Source organism: Helicoverpa zea, chromosome 20, assembly GCF_022581195.2.
Source record: "Helicoverpa zea isolate HzStark_Cry1AcR chromosome 20, ilHelZeax1.1, whole genome shotgun sequence".
Classification (NCBI taxonomy): Eukaryota; Metazoa; Arthropoda; class Insecta; order Lepidoptera; family Noctuidae; genus Helicoverpa; species Helicoverpa zea.
The window spans coordinates 11,343,712-11,360,147 of record NC_061471.1 but is presented as its reverse complement, the minus strand read 5'-3'; the positions used below and the strand labels follow the sequence as shown (position 1 = coordinate 11,360,147).

Sequence of the window (16,436 nt, the reverse complement as noted above, 5' to 3'; positions counted from 1 at the left end):
TATGCATTAGTAACAATTTGCTGATATAAATAATAAATGATTTATGCAAAATCAACTTTATACCAAATCCAAATCTAGTCTAACCCCTTGAAAAGGAACGGAGGGTTCAAAGAAGTACCGCGAAGCCATTTTGACAGTTGATAATAATGTCAAAAAATTGTATTTTCCAACGGCCACCGCTAAACGGATTTACATTCAATAGTTTTAGTTATTCATAATTCAAACCAATGAAAAAGTGTGTGTTATCATAATATCCTCGATGAGTTGGTGTACGTCAAGATGTACATCAAGTCTATAGTGTTGGACGGTTTCAAGTCATATGGGAATCGTGTGGAGATCACCGGTTTCGACCCCGAATTCAACGCTATCACTGGACTGAACGGCACAGGGAAGTCGAACATCTTAGATTCGATATGTTTTGTGTTAGGAATCACCAATTTATCAAACGTAAGTAGTCGTTGCATATATTTTTGTTTGTAAACATTGCATTGGTTAAGATTTTTCCCGCCAACGCGTTTCTTTGTTCCATAAAGATTGCATTTTCACAATTTTGATTATATCTATCACATTGCCACCTAGACCAAATTAGATTTTGAGATTCATAACTTAAGAACATTGTTAAAAATTCCTAACAGTGTTATGTGAAGCATTGATGAACATGGCTCTCTCTCTTTACATTCATACCATAGTCTTGGTTAAACAAGGCTATGTTGCCTGGTCTTTCAAGCTGAGAATTCTATAACCTCTGGGCATATTATGAGCATGGCTATGGTTATTGCAGGTGCGTGCGGGCAGCCTGCAGGAGCTGATCTACAAACATGGGCAGGCGGGTATCACCAAGGCCACTGTGAGCATAACCTTCGACAACAGAGACAGGAGACAATGCCCCATTGGATATGAAAATCAAAATGAAATTACTGTTACAAGACAGGTATTTATTCAGACTATAATTACCTTATAATTGCAGGTGTATGCGGTGCTGACTCTTGACCTAAGCGGTAATAACATATCTTGTTGGATACATACACGGACAGTGGAAAATATGCTTGTACTCATTCTATTTTGCTTTTGTATAACTCTGCTTAAAGTTTTTTTTTGCATTTAGATGTTAGTGCAAAAAGTTTTTTCCTGATGTCAACCATGATAATTGAATCTATTGTTATGCTAATTGTCTCCATTTATGCTAAAGCAAAAACAGTCAATACACTATAACATTGCATTTTTCTTTTAAAAGAACTGAGCATTGCCAATATTATTTGTTAAAACTAAATCAATGTAATATTCCAGGTGGTGATGGGAGGTAAGAACAAGTACATGATCAACGGCATCAATGTTCAGAACAAGCGCGTGGCAGACTTGTTCTGCTCGGTGCAGCTGAACGTGAACAACCCTCACTTCCTCATCATGCAAGGTCGGATCACTAAGGTGCTCAACATGAAGCCACCTGAGGTCAGTCATGCTGCAAATTTTTTGTTCAAGAATTTTAGTTAAGGAGAAACATAAGAATACTCCTTCATAGGTGTCACTGAACTTCATGAACTAATCTAATCTGTTATACTTTTTATCTAAAAACACATAATTTCAAAAGTAAATATTTATTTAATTTGCTTGTGGAGGCACTAGACTATCTTAATTATACAATTTAATATGGAAATGACTCAGTACCTGCTTATCTACAAGAACCCCATTTAATACTGTTTGAATGCCTAATCTGATAACATTTCTTTGCATTGAATATGCATTAAATTTCATCAAGATAATTGATAATTATAATAGCTAAATAATATTGAAAGCATATATGTAAATTGAGTATGATACTACCTACAATTGATGTAATTGCAGATCTTGTCCATGGTGGAGGAGGCAGCCGGGACCAGAATGTATGAGGCTAAGAAACAAGCTGCACAGAAGACCATAGAGAAGAAAGACGCTAAACTTAGAGAACTTAATGATGTATGTATTGTATTACATAATATCTTGAACTACACACTGAATTCTGCAATAATATTGCAGACATTGTGAGGCATAATTTAATGACTAAACTGAATGAATGTTTGTTTTCAGATAATAAGAGAGGACATAGCACCAAAACTACAAAAGCTACAAGATGAAAGATCTCAGTTTCAAGAATATCAAAAAGTTGTGAGAGAGTTGGAGAATCTCAATAGATTATACATAGCTTATAAGTAAGTCACACATACTGTTGGCTCTCTTCAGATAACTTTGCCTCTCTGAACTAAGCTTGGCTCAAGAACAGTAGTTTTTTCGTACATTTTACACTATCACTATCGTGAAGCTATGAAGTAGACTAGCAGAAATCTTTAGGACTACATAATCATTTGACGAAAATATATAAATAGTCTGGAGTAAGAATAATAAAGAAATAATTTTCAGGTTCGTAACAGCAGAGGAGCGCGCGAAGGAAGCGGAAGCCAAAGTGACGGAAGTACAAGAAGACATACAGAGACAGAAGGATCAGATCAAGAACAACCAGAAGGAGGCCAAGGAGTTCGACAAACAGGTTGCGGAGCTCAACAAGAAGCTAGATGAGGTAATGCATACTGTTTGAAATACATTAAAGAACCTGCAACTAGTGGATATTGATCATAGTTTTTTAGTTTTATAATGGCCGACTTTTAAGAATATTTATGTTGTATAGAAATTATGTGAAACAGTTATATTTATTCTTCAAATAAAAGTTAACTGATGATTGAAAAATCAATTTTGTGAGAGTTATACCATGAAATGAGAGTTATACCATGCCTTCTGAACAATATAGGTTTATTATTAACACACAAGTAATCTCCCCAGGAAAGTGGCAACGTTCTCAAAGAGTTGGAGAAAGAGCTGCAGTCGCTAGAGAAGACAGAAGCCTCAGCGTCGTCCGCGCACCGCGCCGGGCGCGAGGCGGTGACGTCACACGACAAGCGGGCCAGCCTGCTGCGGCGGGCGCTGGCCGACGACCAGGCCGCGCTCGCTGCCAAGAAAACTGCCTTGGACAAGGTAACTCACACATTTTATAAGCGACAAGACTGACTGTCTCACTGTTGGGAAAAAATTTAGGTACTGTCAAAAAAGAAAGGCATTATATAGTACAATGAACTTAGTCGTGGGTTTTCATAGTTAATTTTCTTCACCTGAAATAGTCTCCAAAATACACTAAAAAGTACGATATTGTGAGCAATACTTTTTCAATATGAACTAAAGTATTCAAGAGGAAATTGCCTCTTGAATATCTTGACAAATTCTGAACCTTGTGCTTTTGTCTGTCAGGTGGAATCAACATTCGAGAATCTCCGCACGGCGAGTGAAGCCAGTAACGCGGCACTAGCTGAAGCGCAGCAGAAGTTCCTCGCTGTCAGTACTGGTCTAGAGGGAGCTTCAGAGTCACTGCAAGATCAACTAATGGGTACTTAAGATATTCCATATTACTCTTTTATTTAATTTTTCATTACTCGATAGTTATTTGGTTGAACTGCTCTTAAGCTTATCCTGATGATTTTTGTCTTAAAATCGATATCACCATGGTTCATGGCGCTCTAAGATGAAATTATGAAATTGAGCATTATATTTCGTGTTCCCCAGCGGCAAAGCAAGAGGCGTCAGAAGCAGCGACGCGTATCTCGCAGAGCACGATGGAGAAGGCGCACGCGGAGAAGCGGCTCAAGGCGCTGCAGCGGGACTTCCACAGCAGCAGCGCGCAGTACCAGCGCGACCAGCAGCACATAGCCCAGCAGCAGGCGCAGCTCGATGCGCTGCAGGTTCGGAATTACACCTAGTATCAAGAATAGTATAATAATCGATTTAGGTTTGCTTATACCTGATTTGAATTTCACAATTCTAAACGAAATGGTATAAAAACTCGTACTAATGAATTTCGAGGACGATGTCTATCGAAATCGTGTATGACAGATTTTTCTGCTCGTTCGGCTTGGATAAGGGTGCGAGGTTTTTCTAGAATTCGATCCTTTTGTCGCGGTCGATTCTGACGGCATATAAGTAAAGCTCATTCCTATCACAGACGGAGTTGTCGGGCATGAGCTTCAGCGCGGAGCAGCAGACAGCACTGCGGGAGCGGGTGCGGACTCTGCACGGCGCAGTGCGGCAGCAGCGCGACGCGGCGGACGCGCTGGCGGCGCGGCTGTCGCGCTGCAACTTCCGCTACTCGCCGCCCACGCCCGACTTCGACGCCAGGCGCGTCTCCGGTATGTACACCACACACTGATATATACACAGAATCAAAGCATTGTTTTTGTTTTCAAAGTATCAAAGCATTTATGACGCATAAAGCACACAAAACAGAACAAGCAAATATGCATAAAAAAAACTCAGAAAACAAAAAAAAGAACAAGGAAAGAATTGAAGTACTCTAAACTTTATCAATAAATGATCATTCTGGTTCTATGAATGCAATATCTTCTCAACAAACCTAATACAAATAAAGATATCAATACTAATACAATCAACGATTTATTAGAATCTTATTAACAAACATTGTCATTTCAGGTACAATCTGTAGACTGATTGATGTCTGCGACCCCATATACTGCACTGCATTGGAAACTGCAGCGGGAGGTCGAGTAAGTAACTAACAACACTTTTTCTTTTCTCGATAACCTCAACATTATAATAATACTAGCGACCCGCCCCGGCTTCACATAATATAACACTATTTCCCCACTATATAATGAATGTTAATACATATAAACCTTCGTCTTCAATCACTGTATCCATAAAAAAACCCTCGAAAATCGGCTACATAGTTTTGAAGATTTAAGCGTACAAGAGGGATATAGGGACAAAGGGATGGAAAATGGGACTTTGTTTTATACTATGTAGTAAAAGACAATTTAGTGTTTATTTTAAATACGTTTATTGAATAACGATTACGCTCGATACATAAGCGACTAAACGGCTAGTCAATCCGATCGTCACGATGTCCCGTGGGCAACCGCCTCCCTCCGCCGCCGCCCGCGAGCGCGCGCGCCCGGCGCGAACATCCCTGCGCGCGGGAGGGGTGTGTTGTCGCGAAACAGTCACGGCTTGCTTGTTATTGTAGTTGTACAACGTGGTGGTGGACACGGAGGTGACGAGCAAGCTGCTGCTGCAGCGCGGCCAGCTCACCACGCGCACCACCATCGTGCCGCTCAACAAGATCAGCTCGCACGTCATCGACCGCAATACCGTCCGCAAGGCGCAGGAGATCGTATGTACTACTGCTTATGTGGATAAAAACCTTGTAATGAGAATATATTATGTGGTCCCTTCTTTTGATTCTTCCTTCTGCCCTGTTCCCATAGTCAAAAAAAGTATTAAAGGCTTGATGTTGAGTTACACGATACATTCGTTTTAGTTAATTATAGTCTATTTTACAATTTTCTTCTAGCCAAACAGCTTCTTTAAATGAAATATTAAAAAATACATTTACTCAAAGTAGGTCTTTGAGGGTCAACTTTACAAAAGCCAGATCCCAAAAACGCCCGCCCTGTCACCACTTATGTGTTTTTGCTGGGAAGAAGAAATAGTGGAGCAAACTCCCCAGCTATTAATTATAATACAGTATACACATTCAGTAGTTTAATGACGTTAGTATAAACCGTGGTGTGTCACCAGGGCGGCGGTCCCGAGAACGTGCAACTGGCTCTGGACCTGATCTCGTTCGAGAGTCACCTGAAGGCCGCCATGTCGTGGGTGTTCGGCGGCACGCTGGTGTGCCGCGACCTGCAGACGGCGCGGCGCGTGACGTTCCACCCCGCCGTGCGGCGGCGCTGCGTCACGCTGGACGGCGACGTGTTCGACCCCGCCGGCACGCTGTCCGGCGGCGCCAAGCTCAAGGTGACCGACCTAACGTTACCACTAAACTATCTTGTAAATTAAAATCAAGATACTTTATTTGTATAAACATGGGTATACATAGAATTACGCAGGATGTTATAAAAATAATAAACGTACGGTCAAAATTCGTTTATTCAAACTTGGCTGCAAGACAACACTTTTTGGATGCCAGGAATTTACAAAAGACAGCCCCCACCCAAAACGCCCACCCTTTTCACCACTTCCTATGTGTTTTTGCTGGGAAGAAGAAGTGGCGCAACAAACTCCCCAGATGTCTGAATGTTTCAAAACTTTCATCTTGAGAAAGTTGTGTCAAGCATAAGTTATCGTCAAATCTTTATTTCTTTATGCATCAAAGTGTCTAATACCATATTTACTTTCATCTTTATTTCTGCTACAAGTTTAGTAGGCAAAAAAAAATATGTTAATTAGTTAACAACTTGACATAATTTGTTAGATGAGAGATTTTTTTATTTGATTAGTTATGTGTAGTCACACATAACTAATCAAATAAAAAAATCTTCTCCCCATTACTTTTCAAAAGTAATAATTCACGTTATTTTAATCTTCATTATGATTGTCAGGGAGGCTCGTTGCTAGTGCAGCTACAACAGCTGAAGCAGCTAGAACAAGAACTGAAGACGTCGCAGGCGCAGCTGTCGCAGTGCACCAACGAGCTGCAGGCCATGCAACACGTCGGCGAGAAGTACACCGCCTTGCAACAGAAGTAAGCCATTTCTAACAGAAAATTACTTGTTACAATTTATTTAAATTCTTTTGTATAAAAAAGGTGTTGAGAATCAATGTCGCAGCATTGCAGCCTCCTCAACAGTTTGTAAAATTAAAATATATGTTCACAAGATGATTCTTGGTTTTATCTCAAGCATTTGACTAGCTTAACACATGTTTATACTTCATAAACGATACAATTAGTCGTCTAAAGATATCAAGCCTCTGAGACACATCATGCAAAATAATTTAGGAGTATTTATTTACAAAAATAATAACATTCTGTAGCATTACTTGTGTGAATATCGGTACAACAGTTCGGGTTTCCCACAAGGCATGATGTTGGGGCCACCGCTAGTATTGACATTGTAATGTTCGACAGAGTGGAGATGATGTCGCACGAGCTGGACGTGGTGAAGGCGCGGCTGGCCACCACCTCACACGCGCAGACACACGCTGAAATAGAGAGCTTGCGGGCACAGGTATGTACATGCTACATCAGTAATTCATTAATTTGATTATTATACTTAGCTTTACGAGGTCGGCTACTATTATGTAAAGACTAGTCAAAATGAGTAACCGAAATTATTGCGCATGCGCGAAGCAATAATTTACGAGGTTATTTGATGGGAACAGAACTCGGACTATAGTTAATATTATATTATTGTAGTCATACAACTTTATACTTTTGTACTAATAATCCGCGGTGGTAACGATTAATTATGCTAACCGTGTTTTACGATAGGTAGCGGAGCTGACGGCGGCGGTGACGCGTGACCGAGAGACGCAGAAGGAGACAGCCGCGAGGGCAGCACAGCTCGAAGAGAAGGTCCGCGACATCAAGGGGCACAGAGAGAGGTCAGTGACACACTCGTTACGACGACATGTCTTTATTAATTGAAGTAAAGAAATGGCTCTAATTACACTTCTGCATTTGTAAAGACAAAGAATCAACTACTAAACGAATGAGAATTTGGCAACATTATGTGTTGTTCGTCTTTGTTATAAGATAGTCTTGAGACATCTCACATTTAAGTTATTGGTTAACAGAGAGTTCAAAAAAGCAGAAGAAGCGTTAAAGAAAGCGAAGAAAGACGCGGAACTTCACGGCAGCTCATGGAAACAGCGGGAACAGGAGCTGGAGACGTTAAAGCTAGAAGTGTCGGAGTTGCAGCAAGCAGTTGCCACGAGCACGCAACAACTTGCTGAGACTAAAGCGGCTGCGGAAGCCTTGCATGAGAGCTTGGAGAAGGCCAAAGAGGAACACAGTACTGCTAGCGTGAGTATACATACGAATGTTGATTGTTTTTGATTTGAATAGGGTGACAAGATCATAATATATTTCATACAGCGTTTTATATTCTGTGCGGCCAAACGAAATTTAATCATATTATTATGTTGATAAAACAGAAGCGTAACCGGCTTGCATTCAATAAAAGTACTCATTCTCTTACCTTACAATTTCGTCCTTACTAATATTGTTGAAATTAGTTTGTTTGTTTGTTACTCTTTCACACTTACCTACCTTAACCGATCCCGATGAAGTCGCAGTCAAAACCTACTTACCAAAATTGTCATATTCTACTAGGAAGCGGTAAAAGAGATGCAGGGTCGCATCAAGCGTCAGAAGGCGGAGATCGCGGGCCGCAACACGGAGATCTCGCGCATCCTGCACAAGAAGGAGCAGCTCGGCAAGCTCAGCGCCGACCTCGAGCTCAAGATCAAGGAGCTCGAATACACCAGCAAGGAGCTGCAGGCTGAGGCCACGGATCTGCAAGCCAAGGTAACGAGCTGTACATCCCCTAGTTACGGTTTTATAGTTAAATTTTGAAAAATATCTCTGCTGTTGTCAGCCTATGTTAATGGATTTCTAAAATAAAAATAATGGAAAATTCATTTTTAATGTTTTTGAAACTCAGTAATGCAACTTACAAACAGTTCAGTTCTCAGTTTAGTTCTCACTGTGTGCAGCACTTTTTTCAAGAAAAAGAAAAGGACCTAGAATCGAACTTTGCGGCACTCAGTTTGATGTACTTAATAATTTGTATGCGTGTATCGCCAATAACGTCTATCCTCTGATTTTCTTGCAATTACGAAGATAAAACCTTAGAGGCATTTGTTTCCCTTATGTGCTCCCTAAGTTACTCCCCTTTTGCTATTGCTATATATATTTGCTATTGCCTTATGTTCTACGCTTATGTACTCCCCTATCTACTCCCTTGTGTTTTACGCTTATGTACTCCCATATACTATGACCATATACTCTTTTATGTACTGGACACACTATGTACTTACATGAGGGGGTACGACTTGTCGCGATGGTCGTAAGTCGTGACATGCCGTGTTGTGGATGCGTGCCGCTTATGTTCGTAGCCTTGATGATGCCACTACGGCGTAGCAATACTACGTTGCTACAAGCTACGTGTAAATGTGTTATGTCGAAGTTTCGATGAGTTTCACTATGTTGCGTCTTGTTTATTACTTGATTGGTGATGATTCCGTATTTTTGATGTCAGATAATATCGCTGGAGGACGAGAACCCGTGGATCAGCTCGGAGAAGTCGTACTTCGGTGCGCCGGGCGGCATGTTCGACTTCACGGCGCGGCAGGCGAGCGTGGCCGGCGCCCGCCTGCAGCAGCTGCGCGAGCGCCGCGACCGCCTCGCGCGCGGACTCAACGCGCGCGCACACACGCTGCTCAGCAAGGAGGAGGAACAGGTGCGTAGTGTACCGGGGGCGCCGCGACCGCCTCGCGCGCGGACTCAACGCGCGCGCACACACGCTGCTCAGCAAGGAGGAGGAACAGGTGCGTAGTGTACCGGGGGCGCCGCGACCGCCTCGCGCGCGGACTCAACGCGCGCGCACACACGCTGCTCAGCAAGGAGGAGGAACAGGTGCGTAGTGTACCGGGGGCGCCGCGACCGCCTCGCGCGCGGACTCAACGCGCGCGCACACACGCTGCTCAGCAAGGAGGAGGAACAGGTGCGTAGTGTACCGGGGGCGCCGCGACCGCCTCGCGCGCGGACTCAACGCGCGCGCACACACGCTGCTCAGCAAGGAGGAGGAACAGGTGCGTAGTGTACCGGGGGCGCCGCGACCGCCTCGCGCGCGGACTCAACGCGCGCGCACACACGCTGCTCAGCAAGGAGGAGGAACAGGTGCGTAGTGTACCGGGGGCGCCGCGACCGCCTCGCGCGCGGACTCAACGCGCGCGCACACACGCTGCTCAGCAAGGAGGAGGAACAGGTGCGTAGTGTACCGGGGGCGCCGCGACCGCCTCGCGCGCGGACTCAACGCGCGCGCACACACGCTGCTCAGCAAGGAGGAGGAACAGGTGCGTAGTGTACCGGGGGCGCCGCGACCGCCTCGCGCGCGGACTCAACGCGCGCGCACACACGCTGCTCAGCAAGGAGGAGGAACAGGTGCGTAGTGTACCGGGGGCGCCGCGACCGCCTCGCGCGCGGACTCAACGCGCGCGCACACACGCTGCTCAGCAAGGAGGAGGAACAGGTGCGTAGTGTACCGGGGGCGCCGCGACCGCCTCGCGCGCGGACTCAACGCGCGCGCACACACGCTGCTCAGCAAGGAGGAGGAACAGGTGCGTAGTGTACCGGGGGCGCCGCGACCGCCTCGCGCGCGGACTCAACGCGCGCGCACACACGCTGCTCAGCAAGGAGGAGGAACAGGTGCGTAGTGTACCGGGGGCGCCGCGACCGCCTCGCGCGCGGACTCAACGCGCGCGCACACACGCTGCTCAGCAAGGAGGAGGAACAGGTGCGTAGTGTACCGGGGGCGCCGCGACCGCCTCGCGCGCGGACTCAACGCGCGCGCACACACGCTGCTCAGCAAGGAGGAGGAACAGGTGCGTAGTGTACCGGGGGCGCCGCGACCGCCTCGCGCGCGGACTCAACGCGCGCGCACACACGCTGCTCAGCAAGGAGGAGGAACAGGTGCGTAGTGTACCGGGGGCGCCGCGACCGCCTCGCGCGCGGACTCAACGCGCGCGCACACACGCTGCTCAGCAAGGAGGAGGAACAGGTGCGTAGTGTACCGGGGGCGCCGCGACCGCCTCGCGCGCGGACTCAACGCGCGCGCACACACGCTGCTCAGCAAGGAGGAGGAACAGGTGCGTAGTGTACCGGGGGCGCCGCGACCGCCTCGCGCGCGGACTCAACGCGCGCGCACACACGCTGCTCAGCAAGGAGGAGGAACAGGTGCGTAGTGTACCGGGGGCGCCGCGACCGCCTCGCGCGCGGACTCAACGCGCGCGCACACACGCTGCTCAGCAAGGAGGAGGAACAGGTGCGTAGTGTACCGGGGGCGCCGCGACCGCCTCGCGCGCGGACTCAACGCGCGCGCACACACGCTGCTCAGCAAGGAGGAGGAACAGGTGCGTAGTGTACCGGGGGCGCCGCGACCGCCTCGCGCGCGGACTCAACGCGCGCGCACACACGCTGCTCAGCAAGGAGGAGGAACAGGTGCGTAGTGTACCGGGGGCGCCGCGACCGCCTCGCGCGCGGACTCAACGCGCGCGCACACACGCTGCTCAGCAAGGAGGAGGAACAGGTGCGTAGTGTACCGGGGGCGCCGCGACCGCCTCGCGCGCGGACTCAACGCGCGCGCACACACGCTGCTCAGCAAGGAGGAGGAACAGGTGCGTAGTGTACCGGGGGCGCCGCGACCGCCTCGCGCGCGGACTCAACGCGCGCGCACACACGCTGCTCAGCAAGGAGGAGGAACAGGTGCGTAGTGTACCGGGGGCGCCGCGACCGCCTCGCGCGCGGACTCAACGCGCGCGCACACACGCTGCTCAGCAAGGAGGAGGAACAGGTGCGTAGTGTACCGGGGGCGCCGCGACCGCCTCGCGCGCGGACTCAACGCGCGCGCACACACGCTGCTCAGCAAGGAGGAGGAACAGGTGCGTAGTGTACCGGGGGCGCCGCGACCGCCTCGCGCGCGGACTCAACGCGCGCGCACACACGCTGCTCAGCAAGGAGGAGGAACAGGTGCGTAGTGTACCGGGGGCGCCGCGACCGCCTCGCGCGCGGACTCAACGCGCGCGCACACACGCTGCTCAGCAAGGAGGAGGAACAGGTGCGTAGTGTACCGGGGGCGCCGCGACCGCCTCGCGCGCGGACTCAACGCGCGCGCACACACGCTGCTCAGCAAGGAGGAGGAACAGGTGCGTAGTGTACCGGGGGCGCCGCGACCGCCTCGCGCGCGGACTCAACGCGCGCGCACACACGCTGCTCAGCAAGGAGGAGGAACAGGTGCGTAGTGTACCGGGGGCGCCGCGACCGCCTCGCGCGCGGACTCAACGCGCGCGCACACACGCTGCTCAGCAAGGAGGAGGAACAGGTGCGTAGTGTACCGGGGGCGCCGCGACCGCCTCGCGCGCGGACTCAACGCGCGCGCACACACGCTGCTCAGCAAGGAGGAGGAACAGGTGCGTAGTGTACCGGGGGCGCCGCGACCGCCTCGCGCGCGGACTCAACGCGCGCGCACACACGCTGCTCAGCAAGGAGGAGGAACAGGTGCGTAGTGTACCGGGGGCGCCGCGACCGCCTCGCGCGCGGACTCAACGCGCGCGCACACACGCTGCTCAGCAAGGAGGAGGAACAGGTGCGTAGTGTACCGGGGGCGCCGCGACCGCCTCGCGCGCGGACTCAACGCGCGCGCACACACGCTGCTCAGCAAGGAGGAGGAACAGGTGCGTAGTGTACCGGGGGCGCCGCGACCGCCTCGCGCGCGGACTCAACGCGCGCGCACACACGCTGCTCAGCAAGGAGGAGGAACAGGTGCGTAGTGTACCGGGGGCGCCGCGACCGCCTCGCGCGCGGACTCAACGCGCGCGCACACACGCTGCTCAGCAAGGAGGAGGAACAGGTGCGTAGTGTACCGGGGGCGCCGCGACCGCCTCGCGCGCGGACTCAACGCGCGCGCACACACGCTGCTCAGCAAGGAGGAGGAACAGGTGCGTAGTGTACCGGGGGCGCGGCGACCGCCTCGCGCGCGGACTCAACGCGCGCGCACACACGCTGCTCAGCAAGGAGGAGGAACAGGTGCGTAGTGTACCGGGGGCGCCGCGACCGCCTCGCGCGCGGACTCAACGCGCGCGCACACACGCTGCTCAGCAAGGAGGAGGAACAGGTGCGTAGTGTACCGGGGGCGCCGCGACCGCCTCGCGCGCGGACTCAACGCGCGCGCACACACGCTGCTCAGCAAGGAGGAGGAACAGGTGCGTAGTGTACCGGGGGCGCCGCGACCGCCTCGCGCGCGGACTCAACGCGCGCGCACACACGCTGCTCAGCAAGGAGGAGGAACAGGTGCGTAGTGTACCGGGGGCGCCGCGACCGCCTCGCGCGCGGACTCAACGCGCGCGCACACACGCTGCTCAGCAAGGAGGAGGAACAGGTGCGTAGTGTACCGGGGGCGCCGCGACCGCCTCGCGCGCGGACTCAACGCGCGCGCACACACGCTGCTCAGCAAGGAGGAGGAACAGGTGCGTAGTGTACCGGGGGCGCCGCGTAGTGCGGTGCGTAGTGTAACAGGTACGTGCTGCTCCCTCACCTGTGTGTGCAGTGCACTAAGAACAAAATTACTAGCAGAGGTGCCATAACGGAAAATCTCCTAAAAAAGTAGCGCGCCAAAATGCAGGTGTGGGGGACGAGGAACGTTACTGTCTTCGCCATTATACGCTTACGCCATTATATGCTTTCTTTGGGCCCTACCATTTTTTGCAATAAAAAAAATGTTGTCAGATGTCCCAAAGAACTCAGACAAATCGTTAGTTCTCTCATAACTGATCGTTTTGGTCATGCCCACCGTACGTATTTGAGCTAGAAGAAGGCGCCTGTGTCACCGCTCAAACTTCCTAACTCCGTGGTGTAGTGTGAGGCGGTAGTACAGAGTATCGTGTTGTGTGACAGTACCAGGACGTGCTGCGCAAGAAGCAGATCGTGGAGGCGGACCGCGCCAAGCTGGTGCAGGTGATGGCGGAGCTGGACGAGAAGAAGCGCCGCACGCTGGTGGCGGCCTGCACGCAGGTCAACCGCGACTTCGGCTCCATCTTCAGCACGCTGCTGCCCGGCGCCCAGGCCAAGCTCACGCCGCCAGACGGACTCACTGTGCTCGACGGGCTGGAGGTCAGTATAAAACAACCACATCCATTGTCACCCCTTATTGTAAGAATTATAAGTACCTACAAAAAAAAATCTTCAGTAATACCTAGATAAACAAGTATTTCATAGAACAGTCTCCCAATATGATTGTTCGACTTATTCCACAGCTGTTTTTTCAGTTTGTTAAGGTATCATTTTTCATGTAGTAGACGGGATCTTTGCTTTTTTAAGGAATTAATATTTTGATTGGTTAATTTCTGCGCGTATCTCTGCAGATATCATAATCACTTTTGAACCATTGGTTCAACCCACCCTCGTACAGGTGAAAGTAGGCTTCAACATGACATGGAAGGAGTCTCTGGGCGAGCTGTCGGGCGGGCAGCGGTCGCTGGTGGCGCTGTCGCTGGTGCTGGCCATGCTGCTGTTCAAGCCGGCGCCGCTCTACATCCTCGACGAGGTGGACGCCGCGCTCGACTTGTCGCACACGCAGAACATCGGACAGATGCTCAAGGAACACTTTAAGCATTCACAGGTAAGTCACAATTGACAGATATACTCTACAGATGATTTTCATACTTTTCTAGAGAAATCATATAAAAAGATTGAAATCCAAAAACAATAACGACTAATCTTCCAGCTGCCTTAGGTGATCTTCACACTGCCCCGCATCACGCTGCATCTTGCGTGTCGACGCACCTACGCGCGTTCCTGCGGGAGTGCAGATCTGCATCATCGTGCGGGTTTTTCACGCACTCACGCGCGTAGGTGCGTTTTGTAAATTCACGCACAGCGAGTTCCATTTTCAAATATACACGTCACGCCCATTCAAAATCACGCGCGGCATTGCGGGATTCAGTGTGCCATACCTTGCGTCTCGCCCCGCACCTACGCGCGGGGGTGCGTGTTTCTCCGCATGTATGTGCGTGATCCGCATGAACGCGCGTGGATGCATTTTCAGTGTGTTGGACTATGCGTGTTTTCCATACAAACGGAGATATTTCCATACAACGGAAAAAAACGCATCCACGCACTACGCTGCATCATGCGGGGCAGTGTGATAATCGCCTTACAAGATTATGGCCTCATGTATGTTATTCACTGGCGCAGCTATGTCAAGAACTTGTGCTATTTCAAACAACAGTTTGATCCTGCCTTTGTTAATGTAATAAATGAGAATGAAAGAGTCTCTAATTCATTGAGACTAAAATTCAACAAAATACCCCTTTCGTCGTATCTAAGTTGGGCATTTTTTATTTGTTTCAGTTCATAATAGTATCTCTAAAAGATGGTATGTTCAACAACGCGAACGTACTATTCCGTACGCGGTTCGTGGACGGCATGTCCTCAGTACAACGCACGGTCAACTCGCGCCGGTGAACCAACCGGCCTTAACTAGCCTAATGGATACTAAACCAAACGAGCTTTGTACATACTAATTATACGTAGATCGTAATACAATGCCTAAACAGGATTGAACAGTGCTCTTATAATTGGTGGCTAATATCACCCCTCTTTCTGTCGGGGGTTAAAACGGTGCGATGTTTACATAGAACCTTAATCTTATATGACGAAACGCGACTTTAAAACAGCAGTCACAATTGGAATAGTTATATAGATGTACTGAACTGAATCAAAACGTCAAACGTAAGTATAGTGAAGGTAATTTTTTGTTTTGTCATACGAATTTATAGGTTCTGTGTATACTAGTTTAGGACATGATAAAATATGTGATCTAGTTTTGCCTAAAGTAATGGAACTGAGTGAATGCCGACGGCTGGCATCGTGATCTAAAGTTAAAAGTAATTAGCAATAAGTATTGTATTGTCTTAATAAACAACATGTGTTTAAGTTGTATGTGATGACGAAACATCGACCATTATACACGACGTCAATCTATGTTATAATATTTTGAAAGTATTTGTTAATTTCCAAGTCTCAATTTATTAATGTTCATAATTACACAGTGCGCCAAAACATAAGGGCGCATTCGCACAGACAGCGATCCGTTTTTATTCGGCAATGGCGTATTCAGTTGTACGAAACATTTCACACTCAGCTCACTGTATTCCAAATCCAGTAAAAATTGCCATATCGTCCAGTGTCATTTTCTTCTTTCATCGATTTCTTCTGCAATGTAAATATAGCTTGTATCTATTTTGTTGGCTTTTGTGATTCGCCAAATTCAAAATTGGAACGATTCATTTAGTTAACGTTTTTGAAAAGATTTAATTTGTGCTACACGTTTGTTTGACATGTCATTGTTTAGAAGTAATGAATTACAAGATGTCAGCCAAGACTGATAGTCGTTGTGCTGTAAAGTTAATTAGTTGTATGTGTATAGTTTAGAATAAAGCTCTTAATTTTCCTCTGCGTATTTTATTTCAAATGCGTACCCTTTGTCCTTATTTATGATGCTGAAGTCTTTAAATTGCAGTCAGTGGGTGTGACAACAAAGTATGTAAGCCATATGAAATGAAAATGATGATACTTGCTTAGCAGGGTGTTATTTAGTGCGTCCTAATGCTCAGTTGATAGTGACCGCGAGTGGCGCCATCTGCCGCGCGGGTTGCGAGCCGCCGCAGTGTGACAAGGCGCTTACTTTATGTGTGTGCGACATTTAATTGAGGAGGTAAGTGACATGTGCCGTTATAAAATATTATCTCAATGAAACAGTCAAGGGGTAGGTCATGGCATTACAAAATAAAAGAACAAAGTCAAAGTATTTTATTTTTATTTCAAATAGACCTATAAA

General features: G+C 48.7%; 1 protein-coding gene across 1 annotated transcript; it reads left to right on the top strand.

The window, feature by feature from the left end:
* Window positions 1-140: 140 nt before the first annotated feature.
* On the top strand, window positions 141-16,049 carry LOC124640123 (structural maintenance of chromosomes protein 2). The gene is made up of 22 exons (XM_047177781.1): window positions 141-447; window positions 782-931; window positions 1,288-1,449; window positions 1,843-1,953; window positions 2,065-2,186; window positions 2,395-2,551; window positions 2,812-3,003; window positions 3,274-3,409; window positions 3,586-3,761; window positions 4,022-4,205; window positions 4,507-4,580; window positions 5,060-5,206; window positions 5,614-5,835; window positions 6,420-6,562; window positions 6,947-7,046; window positions 7,310-7,422; window positions 7,615-7,843; window positions 8,153-8,347; window positions 9,081-9,281; window positions 13,493-13,708; window positions 14,007-14,216; window positions 14,948-16,049. The coding sequence occupies exons 1-22, from the start codon at window positions 280-282 to the stop codon at window positions 15,059-15,061; spliced, it is 3,522 nt and encodes a 1,173-aa protein (XP_047033737.1). The 5' UTR covers window positions 141-279; the 3' UTR covers window positions 15,062-16,049.
* The last annotated feature ends 387 nt before the right edge of the window (window positions 16,050-16,436 follow it).